This window comes from Melanotaenia boesemani, chromosome 20, assembly GCF_017639745.1.
Source record: "Melanotaenia boesemani isolate fMelBoe1 chromosome 20, fMelBoe1.pri, whole genome shotgun sequence".
Lineage (NCBI taxonomy): Eukaryota > Metazoa > Chordata > Actinopteri > Atheriniformes > Melanotaeniidae > Melanotaenia > Melanotaenia boesemani.
The window spans coordinates 9,050,649-9,076,288 of record NC_055701.1 but is presented as its reverse complement, the minus strand read 5'-3'; the positions used below and the strand labels follow the sequence as shown (position 1 = coordinate 9,076,288).

At 38.8% G+C, this 25,640-nt stretch overlaps 5 protein-coding genes across 6 annotated transcripts; 3 read left to right on the top strand and 2 right to left on the bottom strand.

The window, feature by feature from the left end:
• The first annotated feature begins 2,357 nt into the window (after nucleotides 1-2,357).
• On the top strand, nucleotides 2,358-6,160 carry gale (UDP-galactose-4-epimerase). Of its 2 annotated transcripts, none has more exons than XM_041972975.1 (11): nucleotides 2,358-2,513; nucleotides 3,113-3,234; nucleotides 3,375-3,487; nucleotides 3,904-4,017; nucleotides 4,280-4,456; nucleotides 4,541-4,654; nucleotides 4,740-4,806; nucleotides 4,890-4,975; nucleotides 5,073-5,150; nucleotides 5,588-5,702; nucleotides 5,830-6,160. In XM_041972975.1, the coding sequence occupies exons 2-11, from the start codon at nucleotides 3,114-3,116 to the stop codon at nucleotides 5,892-5,894; spliced, it is 1,050 nt and encodes a 349-aa protein (XP_041828909.1). In that variant the 5' UTR covers nucleotides 2,358-2,513; nucleotide 3,113; the 3' UTR covers nucleotides 5,895-6,160. The 2 variants fall into 2 exon arrangements, with proteins under 2 accessions (XP_041828909.1, XP_041828908.1); XM_041972974.1 differs by having other exon boundaries at nucleotides 3,372-3,487.
• A 391-nt stretch (nucleotides 6,161-6,551) lies between these two features.
• zbtb8a (zinc finger and BTB domain containing 8A) lies at nucleotides 6,552-11,557 on the top strand. The gene is made up of 4 exons (XM_041971051.1): nucleotides 6,552-6,716; nucleotides 9,439-10,316; nucleotides 10,423-10,592; nucleotides 10,715-11,557. Exons 1-4 carry the CDS (start codon nucleotides 6,652-6,654, stop codon nucleotides 11,030-11,032), a joined length of 1,431 nt encoding a protein of 476 aa, XP_041826985.1. The 5' UTR covers nucleotides 6,552-6,651; the 3' UTR covers nucleotides 11,033-11,557.
• A 651-nt stretch (nucleotides 11,558-12,208) lies between these two features.
• On the top strand, nucleotides 12,209-16,202 carry hmgcl (3-hydroxy-3-methylglutaryl-CoA lyase). The gene is made up of 9 exons (XM_041972279.1): nucleotides 12,209-12,347; nucleotides 12,551-12,634; nucleotides 12,808-12,915; nucleotides 13,027-13,122; nucleotides 13,208-13,356; nucleotides 13,451-13,514; nucleotides 13,621-13,809; nucleotides 13,940-14,065; nucleotides 15,526-16,202. The coding sequence occupies exons 1-9, from the start codon at nucleotides 12,252-12,254 to the stop codon at nucleotides 15,625-15,627; spliced, it is 1,014 nt and encodes a 337-aa protein (XP_041828213.1). The 5' UTR covers nucleotides 12,209-12,251; the 3' UTR covers nucleotides 15,628-16,202.
• A 1,034-nt stretch (nucleotides 16,203-17,236) lies between these two features.
• gjb3 (gap junction protein beta 3) lies at nucleotides 17,237-20,292 on the bottom strand. The gene is made up of 2 exons (XM_041972280.1): nucleotides 20,127-20,292; nucleotides 17,237-19,193 (listed from the first exon to the last, which is right to left on the bottom strand). Exon 2 carries the CDS (start codon nucleotides 19,121-19,123, stop codon nucleotides 18,269-18,271), a length of 855 nt encoding a protein of 284 aa, XP_041828214.1. The 5' UTR covers nucleotides 19,124-19,193; nucleotides 20,127-20,292; the 3' UTR covers nucleotides 17,237-18,268.
• A 3,348-nt stretch (nucleotides 20,293-23,640) lies between these two features.
• Nucleotides 23,641-25,633, bottom strand: gjb10 (gap junction protein beta 10). Its single transcript, XM_041972507.1, has 2 exons — nucleotides 25,484-25,633; nucleotides 23,641-25,066 (listed from the first exon to the last, which is right to left on the bottom strand). Exon 2 carries the CDS (start codon nucleotides 24,972-24,974, stop codon nucleotides 24,144-24,146), a length of 831 nt encoding a protein of 276 aa, XP_041828441.1. The 5' UTR covers nucleotides 24,975-25,066; nucleotides 25,484-25,633; the 3' UTR covers nucleotides 23,641-24,143.
• Nucleotides 25,634-25,640: the final 7 nt, after the last annotated feature.

Genomic DNA, 25,640 nt, shown 5'->3' with positions numbered 1-25,640 from the left:
GGAAACAAACTCCATCTCTCAGGCATCTATTTCCTTTCATTTTTCTTTCCTCTTGACCCTGCTGTTTTTTTTTCAAGTACCATGTGTCTCTGTGCTGGGCAGGACTGGCACTCAGGCTTTAGAAATGACACAGGATATAGAAAAATCCTGCTCAATCTGCAGGATTCTGTCTTTGAGTGTTGTGGACATTGAGTATTTGCAAATAAAGTCAAAATACAGGTTATAGGAAAGGAAGCAAATTTGCATCTTGGGTGTGGTGACATGTCTCATAACATTTATAGTGCCTTCAGAGATTGGAGCTTTGCATAAGCATTTTGACGCCATGGTTTGTTTACAGTCATAGGTAGCAAATGCATAATTCAGAGTTTTATAAGTGTTCTGTGTATTTGTTTTCATAATCTATCAGGTCCATTAAGAAAGGGCCTAACACTTGGATAATGTTAGTTAATAACAGCAAGAACTTTATCACAATGTTCAATAATTTGTTCTGTAATTAATAAATAACAGTTATCAGAAATGTCGACTTCAGTCTTTCACAGAAGACTTATCCAAAGAAACCTTTTCCTGTAACTTCACAATAAAATTCAGTACAAGAAATTTGCAAATCAACATTGAATTAAGTTAAAATACAACTTTTTAACTGCAGTTATAAAATGTAGGTTAAAAGGAAATACAGTTAAGAATGTAATTTAAAAAAACATATAAAATAAATGAATTAATATGATGAAAAAGGAGAAAGTAAAGTGTTTACCACCCTTGAAGGTACAGTGTGTAAGAATTACTGACATCTAGTGGTAAAGATAGGCATAGAAATTACTTTAAATACCAAGCACTGTTGTGAATGGATGGTCGCCATCAGTGGCCAAAATTCTTCCAGACATAACATGTTTTCATCTGTTAATGGATCCAGTTGCCTCAAATGCAGCAAAGACTACACAACAGTTAACTACTTCAAATTGTGTACATGTAAACTGTTTTCTTCTATTTGCTTTTTAAGACGTTACTTATCTCAAACTGTGCTTTGGCGTATGACAGTCAAAGCCAGTACTGCAGTTTTAAAGCTCAGATGGTCCTCACTTTACATAGAGTTGTTTGTGTTTTCAGAGACAACATATTAAAAACATTTCAACATAGATATGGCAGCTGTCATGTATGTGGACCCACAACAACTATAAATGGTTCATTCTAAGAGAATAAAAATATAAGTTAAAGTCATTTGATGAAAATAAAAACAGTTTTAATGCTACATTACATTTTTCTGAGCTCTCTCCAGCTAGTAAAAGCCACCCCAATGTAAACTCTTGTCTTAGCTCTTGCTCTGCCACTCCCTTTCTTTTATTTCCTCACATAATCTGATAATGTCCTCTTGGGTTTCTTTTCTGATTCAGCAATGGCAAACATCCAAAACAGCCAATGTATGTTCAGTTATATGTGATGCAGTGTCCTCTCACATGATGCCCTGGGCTAGAACACAAAGTTATGAAATGCTTTTTCAGCCATGGGACACTGTGGAGCAATGACGGCCCCAAGAATGAGCATAATAAATGTCAGTGTGCCATCAAAACTAGCCAGAAGCACAGCACTTCCTTAAGAGACCAATACATGCCAAATGGTCAAAGATTATCTCAGAACTAAATTACTTCAGCAGTGAGAATAGATAAAAAAAAACAAGAAGTGACTCCTTACTTTTTTTTCATGGCATACTTTTAAAAGAGGATGCCACAAAGTTCTGACTAAGCTTTAGTTTCAGTCTGCTTTCCTTTTTATCTTATTTTGTAACCAGAAAACTTCACAGTTTAATAAGTAACTTTGCTTACAGTCTCAAATTATCTCAAAAATACAAGATGAAACATGTGGGTAGATCTACTTTCATAAAACAACTAAAGTAAACTTTTTCTGCTGTCAGTTTCATTCAGTAATGGCGGTACTGGTGAACAAGATCTCAACGTGGCACTTTTTTTTTTTTTTTTTTTTTTTTTTTTTTTTTGCCATTAAAGAAGGTACACAGAGGTGGACGCTCAGCACAAACACTTCCTTGTGTGACCGGACAAAGGCGTGGTTTGATTAACCTCATCTTTGACGTAATTCTATGTTAGGACAAGTTATTAATAACGTACAAATCAAATCCGGTTATTCCTCCTAAAGTAAAACAAGAAAATTATTTACGCCTAGATTTACACGATTCAGCGTTTACTTCCAATGTATTAAATTATCTATTGTTGGATGAATTTATATAATTTCATAATAAAATTGACTTTATGTATTGGGATTTAAAATAAGGCTTACACCCGCTTTTGTTTTGACAGTGTACGTACAGGAAGTTATAATGTGTACGCCAACTTGACTCCGCTCCACGTTTACCAGGAAGTAAAGAATTGCAGAGAAGTCTTCACTGAATGAAGCGACAGGTAAACCCTCAATCTCGCTTTGCACTCACTTTCTCTGATTTTGTCGCCTGGATTTGTCAAGAAGCTCAGCCGGAAACGACCTTATCCTTTCCTACAGGGAAATAAGTGAGTATTTTACAGACACTCTCTGTTATTCTGCTAGATGTAGTTTCATTTTTGCTAATTTGCCGCAGAAATGTTCTTGGTTATATATTAGGAGCTCATGCTTTTGGTTATTTAGTCCTCAATTTATATATAGCATATGGTTTAATCTTGAATGGAACAGACTCGACAAATATTAAGTGTCTACATTACATCTAATGTACATTACTTTTATAAAAGAGTTTTTTTCCTTTTAATTTTTAAGCACACATAAATTTGACTAAAATTTTAAATGTGAACAAATAGTTAGGGTCAGTGTTTAACAAATTATATTTTTTTTTACTGCACATAATATCCTTTTAAAATATAATTTAGTTCTGTTGTCTCAAATAGTGAAAATAGCCATTGCTAACGTATTTCCTGCCAGCCCACAATTATTTTAAAAGGTTAGACAAGTTAAGGCTTGAACCTGCTGGCGTGGGACAATACAAGTGAGTCACACAGCTTTCACAAAGCGTCTGGGTATGTTCAGATGTATCCACATTAGGAAACACACTGTACAAACGGGTTGTAAATAAACAAACGGTTTTAATTACTTTGAATGCTGTGTTTGACTGACTCAGGATGGCAGAGAAGGTGCTGGTAACAGGTGGAGCGGGCTACATTGGGAGTCACTGTGTGTTGGAGCTCATTGAAGCAGGCTACCAGCCAGTTGTAGTAGATAACTTCAGTAACGCTGTGCGAGGTAGGCTCCACTACTAAATGCATGTTAATGAATAACTATATATATAATAAAATGGCCAGTTTCAAGAGTTTTTGTTTAGCTCAATGATACTGAGCTGCTGCTCTGTGTGTGTGTTGTATGTCCTGGTCTTGGTGGAGGAGAGGGGGATGTGGCAGAGAGCATACAAAGAATAAAAAAGCTCCTGGACACAAACATTGAGTTTCATGAATTGGACCTTCTGGACCGACCTGCCATGGAAAAACTCTTCAAAAAGGTGAGAATTTTATTTCGGCCTATCACTATTTCACAAAATCCCTTTCATCTGTAACCATTTTAGCTGGCAAAAATACCAGGTATTTGCTTTTCCAAAAGTTTAAACTAAACAACTTTACAGTCCAAGCTTGATTTCAGTGTGTGAGCATTTCTTATGCACATATTAAAAGGGTTTATACTTGTCTTTGATATGTGAAGAAAAACAAATAGTCGGAAATGATGGTCAGTTTCTGCAAACTAAAAGTATGTACAGATTGATAATTCACACACACTTAGACTCTGACATTTAATCATAGTCTTGAGTTAAAACAACTCAAATACGGATTAGAATAGATATTAGTTAATGTAGTATATGAACTCTGTTTGTTTGGCAGGTATCTATCACACAAGTGTAATTTATGTATATCTGTGTTGCAGCATTCTTTTTGTGCTGTGATGCACTTTGCTGGCCTGAAGGCAGTTGGCGAGTCAGTGGAACAGCCATTACGTTACTACCGCGTCAACCTCACCGCCTCCATGAACCTACTTGAGGTCAGTTTACCGCATGTGTTTTGGGTGCACGTCATTTGTCATTTCTCTCTGGACTAATCTTTACTTTTGTTTGCTGAGTGAACCACAGCAGGTGTTCATTTGAAACTGACTTGAAAAGTTCTAACACCAAAAACCATGAATGCTTTTAATGTTTGGAGCTCATTGAGCATGTTCAAACCAGCTTTTATGCTCACTTTTAATGGCTTGCTGGCCTGTGACCGTACATGTGTGCTGTATTTGTGTGCAACTGCATGTGTCTCAGGTGATGCAGGCTCATGGAGTACACAATCTGGTCTTCAGCAGCTCAGCTACAGTATATGGAGATCCCCAGCACCTCCCCATAGATGAGCAGCACCCTGTGGGAGGCTGCACCAACCCCTATGGCAAGACAAAATACTTCATCGAGGAGATGATCAAGGACCACTGTAAAGCTGAGAAGGTGCTGTTCACATTGTTGAAAGATATTCAACTATTTACTTATTTGCATATACAGGATGGCTAATTATTGGTCCTGTGTTAGCAGGGCTGGAATGCAGTGCTGCTGCGTTACTTCAACCCCATTGGAGCTCATTCCTCTGGTCTGATTGGAGAGGACCCTCAGGGTATTCCCAACAACCTGCTGCCATATGTTGCCCAGGTACTCCAAATCCTTTCTAGAGATGGAGCAACACCTGGCCTGTGTAAGCTCATTATATCTGTAACTTTATATTTATTTCTTACAGGTTGCTATTGGTAGGAGAAAGTGTCTCAATGTATTTGGAAATGACTATAAGACAGTCGATGGCACAGGTAATGAATTTGACCTTTAATTGTTCCTGAATATAATGAAAATACTCAGTCATTCAGAAACAAGGTTTTCCTTCTTTTTCCAGGTGTGCGTGATTATATCCATGTTGTAGATCTGGCAAAGGGACACATCGCAGCTCTGAAAAAGCTGAAAGATGACTGTGGGTGCAAGGTACATTTCCCAGAAAGTTGTTTTCTGACCATTTCTGGAAACTTGATGTATTTACTGGTGTTGTAGCATTAGTGTAACATCCTTTTTGTGGATGTAGGTTTACAACCTGGGAACAGGACGAGGCTACTCTGTGCTCCAGATGGTGAAAGCAATGGAGAAGGCATCTGGGAGAGAGGTAAAGACAAAAAGGCTCATTTGCTCTCCTGCTTAAATGTAAATGGTCAGTTTTGCATCAGTTTGGGTCCCCTGGGTCCCTCTGATGCCAAATGCATGTAGTCCAAAAGCCTTCCTGTAGGGATTGTTCCCAAAAGAAAAAAAAGAGACAGCGAATGCATGATTGTTTTGAAGACTGCAGGAGAATAGCCAATATCCACACCTCCATAAGGCCTCCCTGAAAGGGTAGAACACTTCAGCCAGCCTGACCTAAATTGTACTATGAATAGAACCATGTGCACATTAGGAATCCCAACTGGTTTGTAGACATATCTACCATGAATTTGTCTTGAGCCAATGAGTTTACGATTAAAATGGCTGAGTCATTTAAATTGAATTAATTTAAGTAAAATAATGTATCTATAATATTACAGTGAAATGAATGTTTCTCCTGTATAGATCCCATACAAGATTGCCCCCCGTAGAGGAGGAGATGTAGCATCTTGCTATGCTGACCCTCAACTAGCGGAGAAGGAGCTGAGCTGGAAGGCTGAATTTGACTTGGATAGAATGTGTAAGCACAGTCACACTGCACAACCTGATAACCCACTTCCAGTGCAGTAGATGTTCCTAACACAGGGATGTATATATGTTCCCTGATAATATACTGATGTTATCATTTTGCATCTGTTTGCATGTAGGTGAGGATCTGTGGCGCTGGCAGTCCATGAACCCTACAGGATTTTGCAATGGCACAGCCTCTTGATCCAACTCCAGCTGGTTGTTTTAAACCTTTAATTTCTTCATTTTTTGGTATAATGTTGGATCATTCCAGGGCCTAAACTATCATTTTTATGTTTAATTATTTGTTCTATATTAATATTTAGTTAGTTTTTTTTTTTTTTTTTTTTTTTTATTAACCACAGAAGAAATGTTTAAATATCTGTTATTTCAGATTCAACAAGGGATGTTTTCTTTATAAATCTATACATTTGTGAACCATAATAATGACAGAATAAATGAATTTTCTTAAATTTCAGGTGTATTGTTTTGTTTAATTAATCCTGAGTTACTATAAGGTTATTTCACACATGCTTTGGTGAGATGAAATATAAAATAGAATATTCTTGTATAGGGATACACTTGTAAAAATGCAGAGGTTGAGAAATAGTAAAAATAACATTTGTTGTATTATAATAAACTCATTGTGAATTACAGAACTCTACCTGTATACTAATATCATCTCAGTCTATTACAAATCCCTGCAGAAATGCTGTGTAAATATTTTTCAATTTGAAGTGAGGTATTTGTGTTCAGTGTGTGTTTTACGGGGCACTGGGACTTTAAATGGCTCCTTGAACCCTCGGGCACCCAGTTAATAAACACCCACGTCAGCACAGAGCTCCAGTCGCTCTGACCGGGTTTCGGTCTTTAGGGCTGAGCAGGAAGTGCCTGACTGTGGACCCTGGTCGACAGAAAAAAAAACACATCAGAGGGTGGAAAAAAGGCAAAAACAAAATAAAATGGATATGGTGGCAGACTTGGGGGCGAATAGGCTTTATCGGGCGCCGGGTGAATCGAGTCACCAGTGAGTATCGATGGTTTTTGTCGGGGGTATCAGGGAGTGGGGCGTAAGCGGGTCTTGCCGACACCTCTCGCCTGAGAAAGAGTAGCTCGGTTCGGGCAGCAGGCAAATCCTCCCCGCTGCTCGCTGTGCTCCGGACCTCCGGCGAGAAGTGGGGGTGGTCTTAAGGATGAAAACGGGCGTATTAGCGCGTCATGTCCTGAGGCTGATATACAGTGTGAATGTATTTATTTTTTAGCTCTCAGCATGCTCAGTTGATGGAGGTTTTGCGTGTCTGTTTTTCTATTGTGTGCTGGCTGTAGCCTGAAGTGGGCGTCGCTCCAGGACAGACTGGGTTGCTCCGGTGCGCCGCTACCCGCTTTTCTCTCGCAGGACTGCAGCACTCTCATTTCGTTTTCTAGGTCGAATGATGGCTGAAACGATGGCGAATAGCTCAATTAAGATATTTCACTCGGTTGTGAGTGACATGAAAAGCAGCACTGAGTCTTGCGGGCGGGCGTTGCACCGTGGGTTATCGGGCGCTGCGGAGCTTCTCAGGAAATATCGCATTGCTGATTAAAAACGACAAGTCTGCGTCAGAGCTGACATTATGATGGCTAATTGGGTTACCATAAAATAGGGGAACTGTTCTGCAAATGAGGTTGCGGCATGTTTTCTTCTTTTTCTTTCTTTGGACTGCATGACCAACTGCAGTATGTCATGTCCTCTTCTCCGCACACCAGTCTGATGTATTTGATGCATCTGGGATTTCTTGGGCGCTTTGAACTCAACACAAAGTGATGATTAAAGGGTTTGTCACCCGATGCTCTCTGACTGGAGTCGGGTGTAACCCATTAAAAATAATGCTTTGATTGACGGATGACTCCGCAAATCACCGAGCAGAATGAAGTTATGTGGGCGGGGCCGTCCTCGTACTGGAGTTGGTCCAGTGCCGAGACAAAGATGCAATAATTAACTGTATTTGTAATGTGACCTGCAGTTATTATTTGGTGTCTGAACCATAATACTTTAAAAGTTTTAATGACATAATAAACAGAGGAGTAAAGTGTTTTCTGTCAGTTTAACTTAATCATGATTTTGTTTAAATTTCAGCACAAGCGTCAAGCTTAGATCAGCTTTTCATTTGGGTAGATTATGACCCTGGGCTTTTGGTAGAGGCTCAGTCTCACAACTCAAACTTGGTCGAGTCTTCTTGGCCTAGTTATGGGGTGTCATTTATCTGAAATTTAGCGTGTGTCTGGCAACCATATTTAAGCTGTCTTATTTCTTCTGGCCTTCCATGTTTGAACATAGAATTATGTGAACAAAGAAAATACACCTCATAGTTCTAAACCTCTACTTATCAGGACATAATAAAACAATAATCTGGTCCTTAACAGCTATTAAAATTAGGTTAATACAACCTCAGATGAACAATAATACTTCACATATTATTTCTTGTCATTTTTTTTTTTTTTATTGAACAAAATTTAAGTTTACGATTATCATTGGAATTAAGAGTGTTAAGGCAGCCAAGTCCAGCTACTCAAATTTATTTTATTATTAGACTAACAGCAAGTATGACCACCACTATGAGTCCATAAATCTTTGTAGCTTACTGGTCTGGGACATTTAGGTGTGCATTAGCACAATGGCAAGGAGGAAAGACATCAGCAATGATCATACAGAAGCAGTTGTTACTGCCCATTAAAATGGGAATCGTTATAAAGTTGTTTCCAATCTATTTAAAGTACATCATTCTGTTTTCACAGGAGTGGGCTGTCCCAGAAAATTCACCTTCAAGTCAAATAAACTGAAAAACAAACAAACAAAAAAACAAAGCTACTTCTTAAATTCGTTAGCATGTTAAATGTTGGAGTTCATGTTGGTATAATTACAAAAAGACTGAAAAAGTATGATTTGTCTTGAAGAGTTACAGGAGAAACCCTCTTCTCCTTGAAAAGAGCACAACAGGACAGCTTAGGTTTGTAAAGTTGCATCTAAAAAAAACCCACAAGATTTCCAGAATTTTACCTGACAGATGACAGATGAGCCCAACGTGGAGATTTTTTGGTCATAATACACAGCAGACCAACTGTCATGCACGGTGGTGGAGAGATGAGGATTTTCCCTTATTTTGCAGCCACAGGAAAGAGGAAAGAACTGTAGCTTTGCAATGGTCTAGTCAAAGTCTAGACCACAACCTGATTGAAATGATGTGGCGAGACCTTAAGAGAGCTTGGCATAAACAAATGACTGCATATGTCAGTGAACTCAGTGTCAGTGTTGAGAAAAAAAAGTAGGCCAAAATTCCTCCACACTGAATGAAATACTGATAACATTACAGAGAAAACAATTACTTAAAGTTTTTGCTATTGAAGATGATTTTACAAACTACTGAATCACTGTTTTTGTTTTTTTTAAATGCTGCATCTGTATTTTGGCTTTGTTCTTGTTAAATAAATGATAACATTTGTTTATCCTCTTCTTTTTTTTTGTTCATCTGAGGTTATATTTACCCAATTTTAAAATATGGTAAAGATTAGACAATATTTTAAACGATTACATCCTAATTTCTTGAACTTTAGAAAACTTAGTTTCATAATCTAGGATTGCGATGATGAGAATGATTTAGTTACATTAATGAAAGCCACAACATCTGTATTGTTTGTTGATTCCTTGCATATGATGTCAGTTTATGCTGCATTTACTGGCAATATGAAAGCTGTCTTGTTGTCTCCCACAGGCAACCTCAGAGGTGGTTTAACACGGCTGACATCACTGTGTCTCATCAGAGCAGCCTACTGAAGCAGCTCAACCAGCAGCGCCGCCAGGAGCTTTTTTGTGACTGCAGTGTGCTGGTGGAGGGCCAGCTCTTCAGGGCCCACCGCAATGTCTTGTTTGCTAGCAGCGGCTACTTTCGCATGCTGCTGTCGCAGGGACCGGACGGGCTGCCTGACACTGTCAACGCCACCTTCGACGTCTTCAGCCCTGAGACTTTCACTGTCATCCTGGATTTCATCTATTCTGGTCAGTTGGACCTCTCCAGTCACAATGTGATAGAGGTCATGTCTGCAGCAAGCTACTTGCAAATGAACAATGTCATCAACTACTGCAAGAATTTTATTAAATCCTCCTTGGACATCAGTGTAAAAGAGGAAGACAGTGACCGCTGCCTCAGTTTGTCTGAGACCTGTAGCTTTACCAGTGGAGCTGGAGAAGAGTCCACAGAACAGCAGCAGCAGCAAGGCCCCTGTTCTGTCAGCCCACCACCTGCACTCTGGACTCGTGACAGCTCCAGATCTCAGTCTAGCTTTATGGGAAAAGACCCAGACCAGGATGCACCTGCATCAGCCATGAAGACAAATCCTAGCAGCCCTGCTAATGAGCTCAGTGCAGAGGCAGATGACCTGCAGGACCCTCAGGATCCTCTGTACACTTTACCTGGATCAGAGCGTCGTCGTGGAAGAGGAGCAACCAAAAGAAGAGCACCCAACAGCACTCGTTCCAGCCAGCATGAAGACCTCGACATTATGGAGGCAAGAACACAAAAGGCTGAAAAAGCAGAAGAGCTTTATGCCACTCTACCACCGATTGTGGGTGTTATTGGACACTTTAATAAAGGTATTTTATTAATAAATCTTCAGTCAAATGCTCTATGTGCAGTCAAAAGCTAACTCAGCAGAAAAGAAAAGCCAAAACTCTGAAATGTTTTCTTTCCTCTTTGCAGATTCAAACCCAGTTATGCGTTTCAAATGCCCCTTTTGTACACATACGGTAAAGAGGAAGGCAGACCTGAAGCGTCACCTACGCTGTCACACCGGGGAGAGACCATATCCATGTCAGGCCTGCAATAAGCGCTTTACTCGCCTGGAGCATCTCCGCAGCCACTTTGAGACAGTAAGTCTATTCATAAACAAGAAGTGATATCTGAATTGATATTTCCTTACATGCATAACCTGTACTAAATAAATGAACAATAACATGTTTTCATTAGATCTTATTCTGTTTGTGTTTCACAGATCCATCAAGCCAGGAAGCTGGTGTGCAGGAAGTGTAAGTGTCAGGTGACAGAAGAGACTGGGCATGTGGTGTGTGAGGGCACACGACGCTATCGCATGTGCACCGCATGTATCCAGGAAGTGGGCTGTGATGACATCCCTGTAGACAGTCTAGAGGGGCCCAATGAGGAGCCAGCCCTGTTACTAGGCATGGATGGGGAGGAGGAAGGGGACACCAAGAGGAGCTGGATGGTGAACGATGAGGATGATCTAGCTGAAGACTCGGGGACAGACCTCATCATCCAGCAAGTGGACGACAGTGATGACGAGCTGCAGTGACATGGGACCAATATGCGTGGAGATAGCCTGACTTTATGTGTACATGTTTAAGCCATTTATGCATACAATATGGGAGTCAGTAATGTGAATACATGCATTTATGATGTATTGGTAGTTCATTAGTTAAATGCAACTGCTTGATCTTTCATTTCAATAAGGGTGTGGTGAAAATGGAAACCTTTTTGTTGGTATTCTTAAAGATATGCAGTATCCAAAGCATGCCTATTCATTGTTTCCTTTGATTCTGTTGTAGATATAAGATAGCCCCTTTAATCATTTTTTTCCTTTTGTCTGCATGAAAAAAACAAAACTTTTGTAGCTTCTTCTGGGGATGTTCCTGGAGTATCTGAGCTAAGCAAAGTGAAACAAAAAAGGACTTTTTTTCTTTTTCTCTTTTTTTTCTGTGTCTCAGTTGCAGCGCTTTATTACTTGGTCATGATATGCACTATGATATGGATATAATTTATTTATTTTGTTTTGTTTAGTTTTTTTTTTACTTTTTGACACATTAAAGATATTTTTATAAGATATTTTCTTGGTCGTCATTGTAAACTGGAAAAAGCTGCTTGAGTCCTGAATAACATTTAAATTCAGAATTTCTTTTATATAATTATTGGTGTAAACTCTACAGTCAAATTTAATAAAAATAAATTATGAAATAAAGATGTGATAACTAGACTGAAGAGCGACTAAAAAATCTTAGATGTTTTTTAAATACACACCTTAAAGAGCATACATTGATGCATGTTTTTTTGTTGTTTTTTTTAGAGCCCTTGTGTGGATAAAAATGATAACTTTCACCTTATTAGATATGCCATTTAACATTTCCAACAAACTACTGTTACAGATGCTCAAACAAGATTGTGTTTTAGCCCTTTCCACACTAGTAGATTTTGTTTAGATTCTTTAACCCTTTATTTGTCTATACAATTATTTAAGAATTTTATAAAAGCAGCCTAATAGAGTAAATGCAATTATTACCTGTTCTAAGTCATCTAGAGCAAAATGGCTCTATGTAAAAAGTAATGTCAAACGTTACCATTAAAAAAAAAAAAAAACATACATCTGCAAGTGATGAGTAACGAAAGCACACAAAAAAAAAACTAATTTATAAATAATAGTTTCCATTGCGATCTCCCACCAGTAGGTGGCGCTCATGCGATGTTTTATTAAGAGTCGTCTTCTCTGTTCGTGAGGAAGACGTAACGCCTACACTGTCATGGCGGCCCTTATGAGGCTTGTAAACAGAAGAACTTTAAGACCAGCCATGGGTCAACAATATCTGACGTTCAGCTCAGCTGCGAAAGTTAAAGCGGTGAGATTATTTAATGGTTTTACCTCCTGTTAGTTTACTGTGAGCGTCTGTGGTTGTCACGTAGCTCTTATCGTCCTCTACGGTTGAGCTAGTTATGTTTGGTAACTCAAGAATGTAGTTCGTAGTGTTCCTGTCAAGCTTTAATAGGATATTTGTGAATGATTTATAGCTCTTTTTTTAATGTGTGCCCGTGTTTTCCTCAGGGTGTCGTAAAGGCAGTCCACGCTCTTCCCGAAAAGGTGAAAATAGTGGAGGTGGGACCCAGAGATGGTCTTCAAAATGAAAAGGTAACGTCAAGTAAACATGATATTTAATTACACTATCACCACATTTTTAAGGGACAGTTTCGTCGATTGATGCTGTGATAAAGCAGGTGCATAGTTCAATCATTGTGCAACCTGTAGAAACTACATGAGTCATGCATAGTCTCATTTTTGTGTTTTATGGTGTCCTCTCGTAGACAATCGTGCCAACGGAAGCAAAAATTAATTTAATTGACATGTTGTCAGAGTCCGGACTGCCAGTTATTGAGGCCACCAGCTTCGTATCTCCTAAATGGGTGCCACAGGTAAATATTCTCCTTATGCAATTCAGATGCTAAGTGCTGCCACACCCATCAGTAGCACAAATGGAGCTTATTTACATCTGTGTTAACTGGTTTCTGTCATCCAAATGTCAGATGGCCGACCAGATGGAAGTGATGAAAGGTATTAGTAAGAAACCAGGAGTATCTTATCCGGTCCTCACTCCCAATCTCAAGGGTTTCCAGGCTGCTGTGAGTGTCAAACATCCCAACATATCAGCTTTTTCCATTCTAGCTGTCATCACTAATTTCTTCTCATTGCTGTTATTCACTACAGGTGAAGGCGGGAGCTTCAGAGGTAGCCATATTTGGTGCTGCATCTGAGCTGTTCAGCAAGAAGAACATAAATTGCTCAGTGGACGAGAGTTTACAGCGTTTTGACGAGGTTATGAAGGCAGCCAAAGAGGCTGCTGTGCCAGTTAGAGGGTATGATTATTGGCTTCTTCTCTGCTCTCTGTAAACCTTTAAATCATTGGGAGCTGTAGTTTAATTCTTGCATCGATGTTTCTTTTCACCATAGTTATGTCTCATGTGTCGTTGGATGTCCATATGAAGGCAAGGTGGCACCTGAAAAAGTTGCACATGTGAGATCTGACTTGATGGGTTCTGTATTATTTCAGTGAGAAAAGCTGTTTATAATATGTTGACAGAAAGATAAGTGACCACTCAAGCTTTGTCTCTGTCTTGCAGGTCGCTAAGCGTCTGTATTCCATGGGCTGCTACGAGATTTCTCTGGGTGACACAATTGGAGTAGGAACTCCTGGAAGCATGAGTGAAATGTTAGAAGCAGTGACCAAAGAGGTGCCAGTCAGTGCCTTAGCTGTGCATTGCCATGACACATACGGCCAGGCTCTGGCTAACATCCTTGTAGCATTACAGGTCAGGGCTTCCTTAATTTTATTGTACAATGTATGATAAAAAAAAAGCAGTTAAATTGGTTTGTTGTTGATGTATTATTGACTTAAAGGTAATCTAATACTGAACATTATAGTTGTTCTGTGTTTTTCAGATGGGAATCAGTGTGGTAGACTCCTCTGTAGCTGGACTGGGTGGCTGTCCCTATGCTCAGGGGGCTTCTGGGAACGTTGCAACTGAAGATGTTGTCTATATGCTGCATGGACTTGGGATTCAAACAGTAAGAAAGCACATTTTATCTGTTCATTTATTTTGTGCTTTTATGTGGGAAAATCTGCCATTTATTGGCTATGTTAAAAAAAAAAAAACGCAAAATTTCAAAATTATTATACAACCGCATTTCTGAAATTATTCAACCACATGTAAAAATATAAATAAAATGAGATAATTTTAATCTGCAAATAATTTATACTTAATTAAAGGTGGTACAAAATAAAGTATGTTGATATTAAAGTAGTATAACGTATTGCTTTTTGAAAAATGTTTGCTTATTTTGGATTTAATGCCAAAATAAAATAAAAATGTCAATTGTTGTAACTAAAGACTGAAAATTTTATTACTGTTTAAAATAAAAAAAAAATAGTGTATAACAGGTTTGTAGCATAATTAGGTGTAGAATAAACATTTCAGAGAGGCTTTCAGAATGAATATCCATGCATCCATTATTTACCCCACTTCGTCCATTAAGGGTCGCAGGGAAGCTGGAGCCTAACCCAGCAATTAGCAGGTGAGAGGCAAGGTACACCCTGGACAGGTCACCAGTCCATCGCAGGAGAATTGATATATATTTCAAGATATTTTTTTTTCAATGTAAAACAGATAAAAAAATACTTATATTCAAAACATTGTTCTAAAAAGCAAAATAGAATGGATTGCAATGTGTATAAAAAATGAGTATTATTACTAATTTTGTGGGTGAAAATCAGTGCACTGGCAGTAAAATTTCGCCCATCACTTTTTTTTTTTTTGTAGTATCATATAAACATGCTTACTGTTCCATCATATGTTTGTTCAGTTCAGCTTTATTTGTATAGTACCAATTCACAACTAAGTCATATCAAGGCACTTTGCAGACAAAATCAATTCAAGCCAATTATTTGCGATCAAATCCATATTAGTCCAATTTATAATAACCGTGTTCATACTAGCCAATTTGTAAAAAAAAAAAAAAAAAAAAAAAAAAAAACCCATAATTGCCTACCTTAAGAAGCTGTTTTCAACTTAATCAATATTGTCATTATTATTTATTTTTTCTTTTTTATGTAAAATTACAGTCACTGCACCCCCTTGGCTGCAGAGGGAAGTTAAAAAATACATGACATAATGAGGAGGTGATGTAATGTGGCAGACTAATTTATTTTAAAGGCCTGTTCCTGGATCCTAAATAAGCACATAACAAAAACAAAAAACCATTTTGAGTTTTAGTATTTATTTTATCTTTGCACTACTTGCAATTTAGATCAAGTTCAAGTGCTAAAACTAAAGTGGGGGCACATATCCAACTGTTGTTTTCTCTCCTAATTCAGAAAAAAAGTACTCACATATACTGAGTATGCTATTTTGCCAATTTGTTTTCTTGTAAAATGCTCTACTGCTTGACCACCATATTATGAGTGTATACAATGTAAATTCTTTCCTGAAATTTCATGTCGACCCTTTGAATTTGTGCCCTCACCTCAGGGAGTGGACCTAACAAAGCTGATGGATGCTGGAGCTTTCATCTGTCGAACCCTCAACAGAAAAACCAACTCCAAAGTGGCGCAGGCCACCTGCAAACTGTAGACTCTTTTGGAAACTAAACATGATGGTAGTTGCAGTGTAACAGTCATCAAAATCATCTTCTGTATGTTGAATTTTCATTATTTTAGTTATATTTAATTTTGTTACCAGTAACTTTAATATTGGGATGGTACTGACTCCTTTTTTGTTTAGGGCAAAATATATTTGAATACTCACTACATGAAAGCATTGCTGGAATAGTGCCTTATGTGAAGTCAGTCTATTTGTGCAGATTCCACCTGTTCCTCATCTGTTTAAAAGGTGTTATGTTACTTCTTGAGCAGCAGATAAGCCTAAATGAAGCACACACTATGCTGATAATGACAAATGATCCAGTAAAATGTAGGGATGGATAAACTTACTGAAGTCAGAAAAGGCAGAAGTCTTGTTTTTAGTTCTGTTTTTCCTGCATATGTAGTGATCATTGTCTCTTTAAAAGGTTTGGTGTTGTCGGAGGCATTTGTGGGAACTATCGGTCCTCTTCAACTTGGGCGTTGTCCTGGTCGATAAAAAGACCTGGAAAGAAATTCCACTGATTTTTGTTTTTCTAATATGTGTTAATTTTTGTCTATTTATTTGAAAAACTCATTTTTTTCCCAAATGAACATGTGCATATCTTCAAAAATTGTGTTTTAAAAATAAAAAGTTTAAAAATAAATGTGCCACCCATCTTTATTTTTAAGTAGTGTAAGCAGTTTGCAAAGCGAGATTAAGTCGTGTTCACTAGTCAGTCATAACATAAAGACCATCTGCTTAATATTAATGCCACATTGCCACAAAAATGCACGAAGTACCCGAGGGTGTAATGAGGTTATTGATCCAGTGCATGAGCAATGTTTTTGGGGGGCTCTGTGGATTAGGCTTGTTTGCCACAGATACATTTCTGAAGATAAGAAGGAATTCGTACACATCAGACTCTTTATACTCTTTGAAGCTCCATTTAGCATGTTCTTTTTTCTCCTGGGGGAGACCATAACTAGGGGAATTGCATTATTATGCCGTAGGTTACAAGTGTCATGTTATCCATGTGAATTATAGGATGCAGGTTTTCCCAGCAGAACATGACTTTGTTAACAAAAGGAGCAGAGATATCTTCTTTCTTATCAGTGGTTTTAATGTTGCGGCTGATCGCTGCAGCCCCGTGTTGTTTACATGAGTACCAGGTGGAATTTCTTTCTTACAGTCAACACATCTTGTACAGATGTTGAGTTATAAAAACAATTTTGAGCCATCATTTACCATATAAGGGTAAACAACTTGCAAGCTGGTAATATTCCAGTTTGCATAAACAATGGATTTTTCACTCCACCTTTTAAGAACCTGATAGACAAGTCTGACAGGCAGACTGAGATTCTGAGTTCGGGCTTTTGCAACACTTTTGTTGCACATTATTGTATGTACTGGAGACAAGAAGACAGCATGTCATAATGATGTGGAAACATTTAGCTCATTACATTAGGATTATTATAGACTGTGTGAAAGTAATAACTGTGTTTGCACTATCAACAAAAGAGATATTCAGATATTCCTAATATAAACCATATTTCAAAAATCAAATTGATATTATGCATAAACATGTAACCAGCATCTAAAAGATCACAAGGAAACAGAATCAGTGCATTTCATATATTTACATTCATATAAAAAAATTACAATAAAGTACAAAAAACTACAGAGAAGGTATCTTCACCAGCTGTCCACAATGGACAGTGAGTGACTCACATTAACACATAAGTAGCTCAAAGAACCATCCGTCTATCAGGCCTGTGCTCCAGTTCTGCCAACACAGAATTAAACAGCAACATTCCTTTCGGTGTATTTAAGTCAACAGTGTTCTTGGATTGGGCTATGGCTGTGTATAAGCATGTCAAAACACAGGCAGTCTATGTACAACTTGTGGCTGAGCAGCACAAACCTGATACTTGAATGCACTTGCAGAACATCTGAACAAAGGAATACACCAACAATTTAAACATTTTGTACCTGTACTTGATTTTTATCTTAGACAAACGATTAAAAATGTTCTTTTAGCGTCCACATTCCACCACATGATTGTTTGAGTTTTTACACTGACTTAGGCATGAAATTACAAAGATTGTCATAATTTAAGAATAAAAATAAATAATAAAAACAATTGCTTTTAAGTGTTATTGAATCCCATAGTGACAGTGCTGTGTCACATCACTTTGGGCAGGGTGAATACCTCTGCCAGGTGTGTCCTGTTCCCCTTATTTGACTGTGTAATTTTCTCTTGCCTCCTGTATCAAATATCTAATCACAAGAAAAGCTGCAAGAACCTTTACTGGAATGTTATAATAGGGGTGAAGATGAAAATGCTCATAGACCTTTTATACAGAATAAAAGTAAACCACACAACACTAAAAATCTATTTGGCCTTAGTAGCTGATTTGTAAATATTATGGGTGTTGACTTGGAAACCAAAGTTCCAGTGATTTCCTTAAAAGTATTAGAAATGATCACAAGCTCCTACATGTATGAATCCAGTACTGATGAGTCACCTTCCAGGTATTGGAACAGTATGTACTGGTTGGGGTTCTTTTGTTTGTTCTGTTCAGGTTTGTAATTGGGATCTAGCTCAGGCACTGCTGAGTGCTTGATCATTGGCTTTATTTCAGTAAAATCATTAAGCAGCCAACAAGTTAGGAGCTGAGGCCCTTATGTTCTTATCAAGTTTGAGTGAAGATGGCCTTAATGAGGACTCGTTCTTGAAGAAAGGAGGCTTCTCCTTCAGGTCAAGCCTTGACATAGGCATATGGTTGTTGTTAAAGGGGTCATTTCTGTAGTCATCATGATGTATAGCCATGTTGCGATTGCGTCTTTTAAAGTAGTGTACAATTTTCGCAATGCGCTTTGAGATGAGATAAATGATCTCACAAATGTTTAGGACAATGCAGAGGGCTGAAGCTCCTACCATGAAGTATGTGAAGACTTTCTTTTCAGTAGGGTGACTGATGTAGCAGTCCACAATGTTGGGGCAAGGTGACACTTCACACTTGACCAGCTTTGGCAGGTAGAAGCTGTCGTAAACTCGGTGCAGGATGTAGAGGAAGGAGACCTCGATGCCTGTCTTGACAAAGAGGCTGATCAAATAGGTCCACCACAAGCCGCCATGTTTTTTGCCTGTGTTTTTGTAAAGCTTGCTGTCCTTTCCAAATTTGGCCATGTGCTTCCGCTCACGCTCATCACGGTAAGCCACATGCATTACTACCATGAAGGAAGGGCATGTGACAAAGATGAGCTGCAGGGCCCACAGGCGGATGTGGGAGATGGGGAAGAAATGATCATAGCAGACATTGGCGCAGCCAGGCTGCTTGGTGTTGCAGTCAAAGTCCTTCTGTTCATCACCCCAGACTCGCTCAGCTGCCACCACATACACCATCACCCTGAAGACAAACACCACCGACAGCCACACTCGCCCAAATGCAGTTGAATATTTGTTCACCCCACTGAGGAGGGCTTGAAAGGTCTTCCAGTCCATGCTCCTGGCTGGTGGTCAAGTATCTCGTCACTGGAATTCTTCTCTTGCAGGTAATAATTTCTCTTCAGACCTGAAAGTGGCAGAATAAAAAAGAGAGAGGGGGGGAATCATGATTTTACTGAATACTGCTGAAATTCATGGTTTTGTGCTACAAATATCAGCTGTGGTGTCTTTCTGGTACAGCTATTGTGATAAATTTCCATTTAAAATTACAGTTTGAAATGAATCCATGATTTCATGTAACAAAAAAAAAAAAAAGAAAAAGTTTTACTAACAACCAGGAAGAGCCACTCACTACGGCAGTTATGAGTAGGCCTAAAGCCAAAGACTTGACAAAAGTAGTTGGACCAACACACCCATATGTATTTACTGACATTGCTTAAATTACTTTTGTGAAAACCTTCGTTATAAAAAACAAAGTAAAATCATCACCCTTCTGTTGTGTATCTACTAAAATAGGAAATGGCTCAGTTGGCAGAATCCCTGTGCACTGAAAAAAGATGTCGGACTTTTACGCACGAAACATTTGCGTTATTTGGATGTGCTTTCGTGGCACGTCTGGCTCTCTACTGACATTCAATTTCGCCTCTATTAAGTACGAATTATTTTAAAGAAAATTCCGGCAACAGGCTGCTCAGTGTAAGTCAACAACCAGCACTACAGCCTCCTTTCAGTACCAACCGACTGAAGCGCGAACAAAGACAATTCGAGTCTTAACTATTCATTATCTTGACCGCTTATTCCATTACGGGTCGCGGGTGAGTTGGAGGCTATCCCAGCATTTTAACAGGTGAGAGGCAGGGTACACCATGGACAGGTCACCAGTCTGCCGCAGGGCCAACACAGCTAGACAAACAACTATTCACACGCACACTCTCTCCGAGGGAGAATTTAGAATAACCAATGAGCCTATCATGCATGTCTTTGGACGGTGGGAGGAAGCCGGAGACTAGACACACTAGACACACTAAACTAGACACTTTAAAATGATTTTCTCACTTACCTAAAGATTTATGAATCCGTAACTATTCAAAAGTTTTGCTTGGCAGGAATATAAACTTGATTTCTTGTTGCTTTAAAGTCGTGTTGATCTTTTAACGCACAGATTTGGGTTCCGTGACTGGTATGGGAGCGCAGTGTGAGAAAATGCGTCTGTGGGTGTGGTTAAAGAAGAAAGACTGGAGCTGTCCCAGATGTTACAGTCTACCTCCCTCTCTTTGCCTCCGCATATGTCACCAACAAGACGGTTACATTATTATAGCAGTTCAAAAGCTTCATTACCGGGTCATTCCAAAAAGCTTTTGATTAAAGTTTAGAAACGAAGTTATGTAGGGAGCCAAGTGACCGAATCGAACTGTCTTAGTCATTAAAAAGAATAGTTTATGTCTTCCTCTGGTAAACATGGAACTACTGTTGCAAAATGAAAAACAGATTTACTTTGATTTCACGGTAAAAAGGTGAAATAAAAAACAGAATATTTGTTGTTGTTACATACCTCTATGATAATTTATCTGACTTTGTTTAATTGGACAAGGCATTACTAAAAGTTGTCTTTGTATTTCATTCAAGATATTTTAGGGACCAAAGACTCAATCACTGTTTCCTATTTTCCAGGAACAGGTTTCCCTTCTTGTCTCAGCTTGTTTGTTTCAACTTGTTCAAATTTTTTAGAACATGCAATATGCAGGCACACCTTGAGTACAGTGCCTTTTTTTTCTTAACATGTCCTTAGATTGTTATTCCTCCCACAAGTTTCCAAAAGAACAAAAACAACTATGTTTAAGTGACATGTCATTGAGGTGCTAAGGAAAGAAGATCGCTGATGATATGATGTTGCTGAGAGTTGCACATAACTACAAAGAAAAAAAAAACAAGTTTGTTCCTCTTTCACAGACTCTTAAAGCCATCCTTAATGTTTGATCATATAAGCTGTAGCTTCCTCTAAAATAATGCTTATTTTTCTTTCATAAATGCCACATGATCTCCAAAGGAACACCAGTATGGTTTATTTGGAAGAAAAACAAAATCCTAATGCTGACAAACTTTGCAGATGAATTTAAACCCCCAGAAATTTGCCTGCTTCAAATTCCAGGGTTGTGCCACCACCTGCCAGTTTTTGCAGAACATTTCATAACTACTGAATCCTGTGTTTGCACAGTATAAAAGTATAAAAGATAAACCACGTCTTTACTCACAAGTCAGGTTTATGTGTTCTGTCCAGTGTCTTAATGGGCTCATTTAAAGCTCACCTTTGTGACAGTTTCCTACCAAGCCCAAACGTTCTAAGGAAAGAGAGAGGGGGGGAAAGGGCAAGATGTGAATGTGGAAGTTGGTCAAATATGAGCATCCACAAGAGATTTAGTTATACTTTTATCTTTCACCCCCCCAGAATACAACTTCAGCTTGTCTTTTCAGGAAATTTGTATGCCGGATTAAGCTCAAACATGCCAAGACAACGTATGTACTTTCAATAGAGGATGCCATTCGGCAATAATAAAAATTTAAAGGCAGGGGCTGTGTTGAAAAACAATGTCTCTAGGCTCCAAACAAAGAAGTCTTTAGAGAGCATGCCTGGTGAATTGCACGCAGTATGACTCAGCCGCTACTAAAGGCAAGCCTCAACAAGAGGGTCTAACACAATAGGATAATCACACAGGTTTTCACTGCTGGCACCGTAAAAGGAAGGAAATGTACCAGAGAAGAGGAAGAAAAGATGCGATGCCCATGAGAAGAAAGGGTCACATAATGTTTGTTATTACTGGACCATTTTCAAAGTTCCTTTTTCCTTGTTTCTCAACAAGCACACAGGCAGTCCCTGAGTCTGTTGTGTTTCTCTAATAAAAATCTTTATTTGATAATCACAGCATCATCTGCCAAAATCTTTATTCAAGTAACTTAAAGACAATGTCTGTGTAGTACATGTACAATCATCTACCAGAGAAAAGGTTAGAATCAGCTGAATATCTTGAAAATTTTCTCACAAAGTCAACAGAATAAAGAGAATAGAGAATCGTCAGACACATTTTAGCCAATGACTCGCTTCCTCATCCTCACATGAAGGGTTATACTGAGACAAGATGGTGATCCAAGGATTCAGCAGTCCATCTGCATCTAATGGACACTTCTAACAACAATTGTGTATACATTACCGTCAAAAGAGACATTAAACTGAAAGAAAAAATCTATTTACAGAGGTGATGGGATATTGCATCAAACAACCACACAGAATGCAGCTTTGACATCCCTCCTAATCTGTTAAACCAATATTTACACTTTATGTCGCACGACCACAACATCCCACGTTAGGCAAACAGGTAAATAACTCACAGGATAAAACTGAACTAATCATCCACAAAATGGACAAATAGGTCAATGGCACACATCATCTGAATGATTCTCCAGGTATGAATGATCCAATGAGAGAGTAAATTACTTATACCGGTAAAACTGGCTCGAGTCATGATGGTTCCGTCATTTTGTGTTACACAACAGAGAAGGTTATTCTGCTGGGATGCCATGTTTCTAAGCTATTTTTTGTTTTGTTTCATCTATACAATTAATACGTTTTACAACAACCACAAGACCTTTAGTAAACGAAGACTTTGAGGATTGCTCAAGTAAAGATCTGCAGATTATTAACACATTTTATTGTAGAGGTGATCCTTGTTGGTTCATCACTGTATCTACTCTGTCTGTGTGGTTCCACAAATCTTTGTTCGTGTCAGAAATTAGTTGTGATGAATTTTTTTTTCAAATAGAAGAAATGTCAAAATATTGACAAAGACCTTGTGCTATCTAAGTAAAAGGCCACAGCTAAACTTGTAACATATTTAACTGGAAACAGTGACTGAAACAAACGTTAATGGATCCCCAATGAATCCACAGAGCGGCCTACAGATGGAAAAATATTCAGCTGGTTGAGTTTGACAAATGTCTTAGTGGTGGTGTCAATGTATATGTAAATACAAGTATTTCAAAAACTTAGCAGAGCAAACACTGAGAAAATAAAAAAAGAAAGCCCTTCAACTCTCTACATCTCTCAAGTGGCATGTTACAGTTCAAAGACCGTAATTCAGAAGCTGCGCAGTCTAAAAAATTCCTGCGCTGGGTGTAGTCACACGTCAGCACAGATGAATCAAACCAAGAAGTGGGAGGTTTTCCTCTGCCCATCTGTATATACCAGTCAACCAAAACACTAAAGACTCTGCTCATGCCAGCAAAAAAATCTGTGTGGCTCAACGAGAAGAAAGGCCTTCATGGAACTTATGAAACATAAAATGTGGAAGAAAGAAGAAAGTCTAAGGTCTTTGTCCAACCACAGGACTTGTGCAGAGTCAACATACCTTTATGGATAGAATGTCTGGTACACATTGTTCTTGGCTACCTTCGTGTTAAGATTCTCCCTGCATTTGGTTTATTGTATGCTTATTAACAAAAACGTCCTTATTTTAACATAGATGTTTTATTTGTATGAGCCTCTCTAAAAGATCTGTCTTGTTTTCAAATAAAAACACACATTTTCAAAAGATAAAAATAGTATTTATTAAAAAAAAAATATGAACAAATATGCAGCACCACAACACTGTAAAATATGCACATCTGGTTTCTTTACAAACGTGACTTTCTACTTCTTTGCACTCTTAATACACACATCCAGAAAGCAACCAAACTATTTTGATAAATTCACAAAGAGTTCAATCTGAAGATCAGAGAGAAGGGGATAAGACTCAGTGTAGCCTGAACTAACCACTCTGAGGTTGGGCTTGAGCACAGGGAAAATCTTACACAGAGAACCACATGTGTTTGTAAAACTCCCCAAACCACAGAATGACTCATGTTATTGATGCCAAGGCCAATTCAGAAACTGCAACACATAAATTAGCTTTTTATTCTTTTTTTGCAAGGACTGTAAAACTTCAGCTGAGAAGAGTCGTATTCAATACCAACAACAGAGAGCACATTCCACATTTATGATATAAAATTAATTAATCAGGACTTTAAATTCTCTGGCATTAAGGACCTAACTTGACTGTAGTTCAGCTGCTAAGAAAAAAGTTTTGTTCAGCTCTTTTGAGTAAGCTGTCGACAGCTGTTTCATTTCAGAGGTGTTTTTGCCTGCCAGCTTTACAGTGTTTGATTCTATCAGGTAGCTTCCACTGGATAGTGGAGTAGTTGTGATTTTGGGAGTGTGAGGGATTGAGGCAAACTCGTGGCAGCGTTTGCAAACCAGGTAGAGGATTTCAAAGATGGAGAGGAGGATGCAGACCAAGCTGGTGACCACCATAAAGATGGTGAAGATCCTTTTCTCAGTAGGCCGAGCAATGAAGCAGTCCACCTTGTTGGGACAGGGCTTCTGTTCACACTTGATGAGCGAGGGGAAATCGTAACCCTCATAGATGTGGTAAAGCAGGTAGACAAAGGCGGCATCCACACCTATTTTGAAGACCAGTGTGAGAATGTAGGTCCACCAAAGACCTCCACGCTTTTTGCCTGTGTTTTGATAGAGACGGGCACAGTTCTCGCCAAACTTGAGTTGGTGCTTTCTTTCCCGGTCCTCCCTGTAGGCCACATGCATCACCACTAGGAGTGAGGGGCAGGTGACGAAGATGAGCTGCAGGGCCCACAGCCGAACATGGGACACTGGGAAGAAGTAGTCATAGCAGACGTTGTGGCAACCAGGTTGGGCTGTGTTGCATTTAAAGTCTTTCTGTTCATCTCCCCACACCTTCTCCGCTGCCACAACAAACACCATGACTCTGAAGAGGAAAACAATGGAGAGCCACACTCTACCAAAAGCTGTAGAGTACTTGTTCACTCCACTGAGGAGGCCCTGGAGGAATGCCCAGTTCATGGTGAGGTTTGTTCACAATCTGTCTCCTCTTCCTGCTGACAGAAGACAGAGGAGACTATTCGGCTGAAGTGGCACAGGCAGACTCCAGGTATCTACCAGTCAAAAGCAAAAATGTAGTTAAAGTACACAAAAAATAAATTACAAATATGTAAAAAGGAGAGAGAAAAAGAAATGAGGTGTGACTATCGTTACGAATTCACGTATATACACATCTTTGTGGCTAAACGCCAGAACTACGCGTAAAATAAGCACTAAAAATACTGCGACTTGTTATTTAACCAACAATTTAATAGTTATTTTAAACAATAGCTTGTCATATAAAGCCGTTCAGAGATACATCGGAAAACTCTAACACAAAACGCGCTTCGTTTTCCAGAGACAGCGCCACAGCTGCAAAGTTTTACATTACGTGCGTTATTGCGCACATTCATATGACCAATATTTAAAACTTGAGTAAATTCGGTTTTACTATCTACTTAATTCCAGTCCGGATCGATTTGAATACTCACAGTTCAGACGCAGTAAATGTGGTTCAAGTGCAGAGCGGAGAAGTTCTTGGATAAACAGCTATGAAGATTTCAGTACGTTCCACCAACAGGATGGGAGTGGAAAGGGGTGGAGCTGTCCCTGTCCCGTCATGTCTTCTCCACAACCTGCTCAGGTGAG

Coding starts and splice junctions, on each gene's coding strand:
- gale (XM_041972974.1), top strand. CDS start 3,114: ATGGCAGAGAAGGTGCTGGTAACAGGTGGAGCGGGCTACATTGGGAGT. Junction 3,488..3,903: donor TGGAAAAACTCTTCAAAAAG/GTGAGAATTTTA, acceptor TCTGTGTTGCAG/CATTCTTTTTGTGCTGTGAT. Junction 4,457..4,540: donor ACCACTGTAAAGCTGAGAAG/GTGCTGTTCACA, acceptor CTGTGTTAGCAG/GGCTGGAATGCAGTGCTGCT.
- zbtb8a (XM_041971051.1), top strand. CDS start 6,652: ATGGATATGGTGGCAGACTTGGGGGCGAATAGGCTTTATCGGGCGCCG. Junction 6,717..9,438: donor CCGGGTGAATCGAGTCACCA/GTGAGTATCGAT, acceptor TGTCTCCCACAG/GCAACCTCAGAGGTGGTTTA. Junction 10,317..10,422: donor TATTGGACACTTTAATAAAG/GTATTTTATTAA, acceptor TCCTCTTTGCAG/ATTCAAACCCAGTTATGCGT.
- hmgcl (XM_041972279.1), top strand. CDS start 12,252: ATGGCGGCCCTTATGAGGCTTGTAAACAGAAGAACTTTAAGACCAGCC. Junction 12,348..12,550: donor CAGCTGCGAAAGTTAAAGCG/GTGAGATTATTT, acceptor TGTTTTCCTCAG/GGTGTCGTAAAGGCAGTCCA. Junction 13,515..13,620: donor CACCTGAAAAAGTTGCACAT/GTGAGATCTGAC, acceptor TCTGTCTTGCAG/GTCGCTAAGCGTCTGTATTC.
- gjb3 (XM_041972280.1), bottom strand. CDS start 19,123: ATGGACTGGAAGACCTTTCAAGCCCTCCTCAGTGGGGTGAACAAATAT.
- gjb10 (XM_041972507.1), bottom strand. CDS start 24,974: ATGAACTGGGCATTCCTCCAGGGCCTCCTCAGTGGAGTGAACAAGTAC.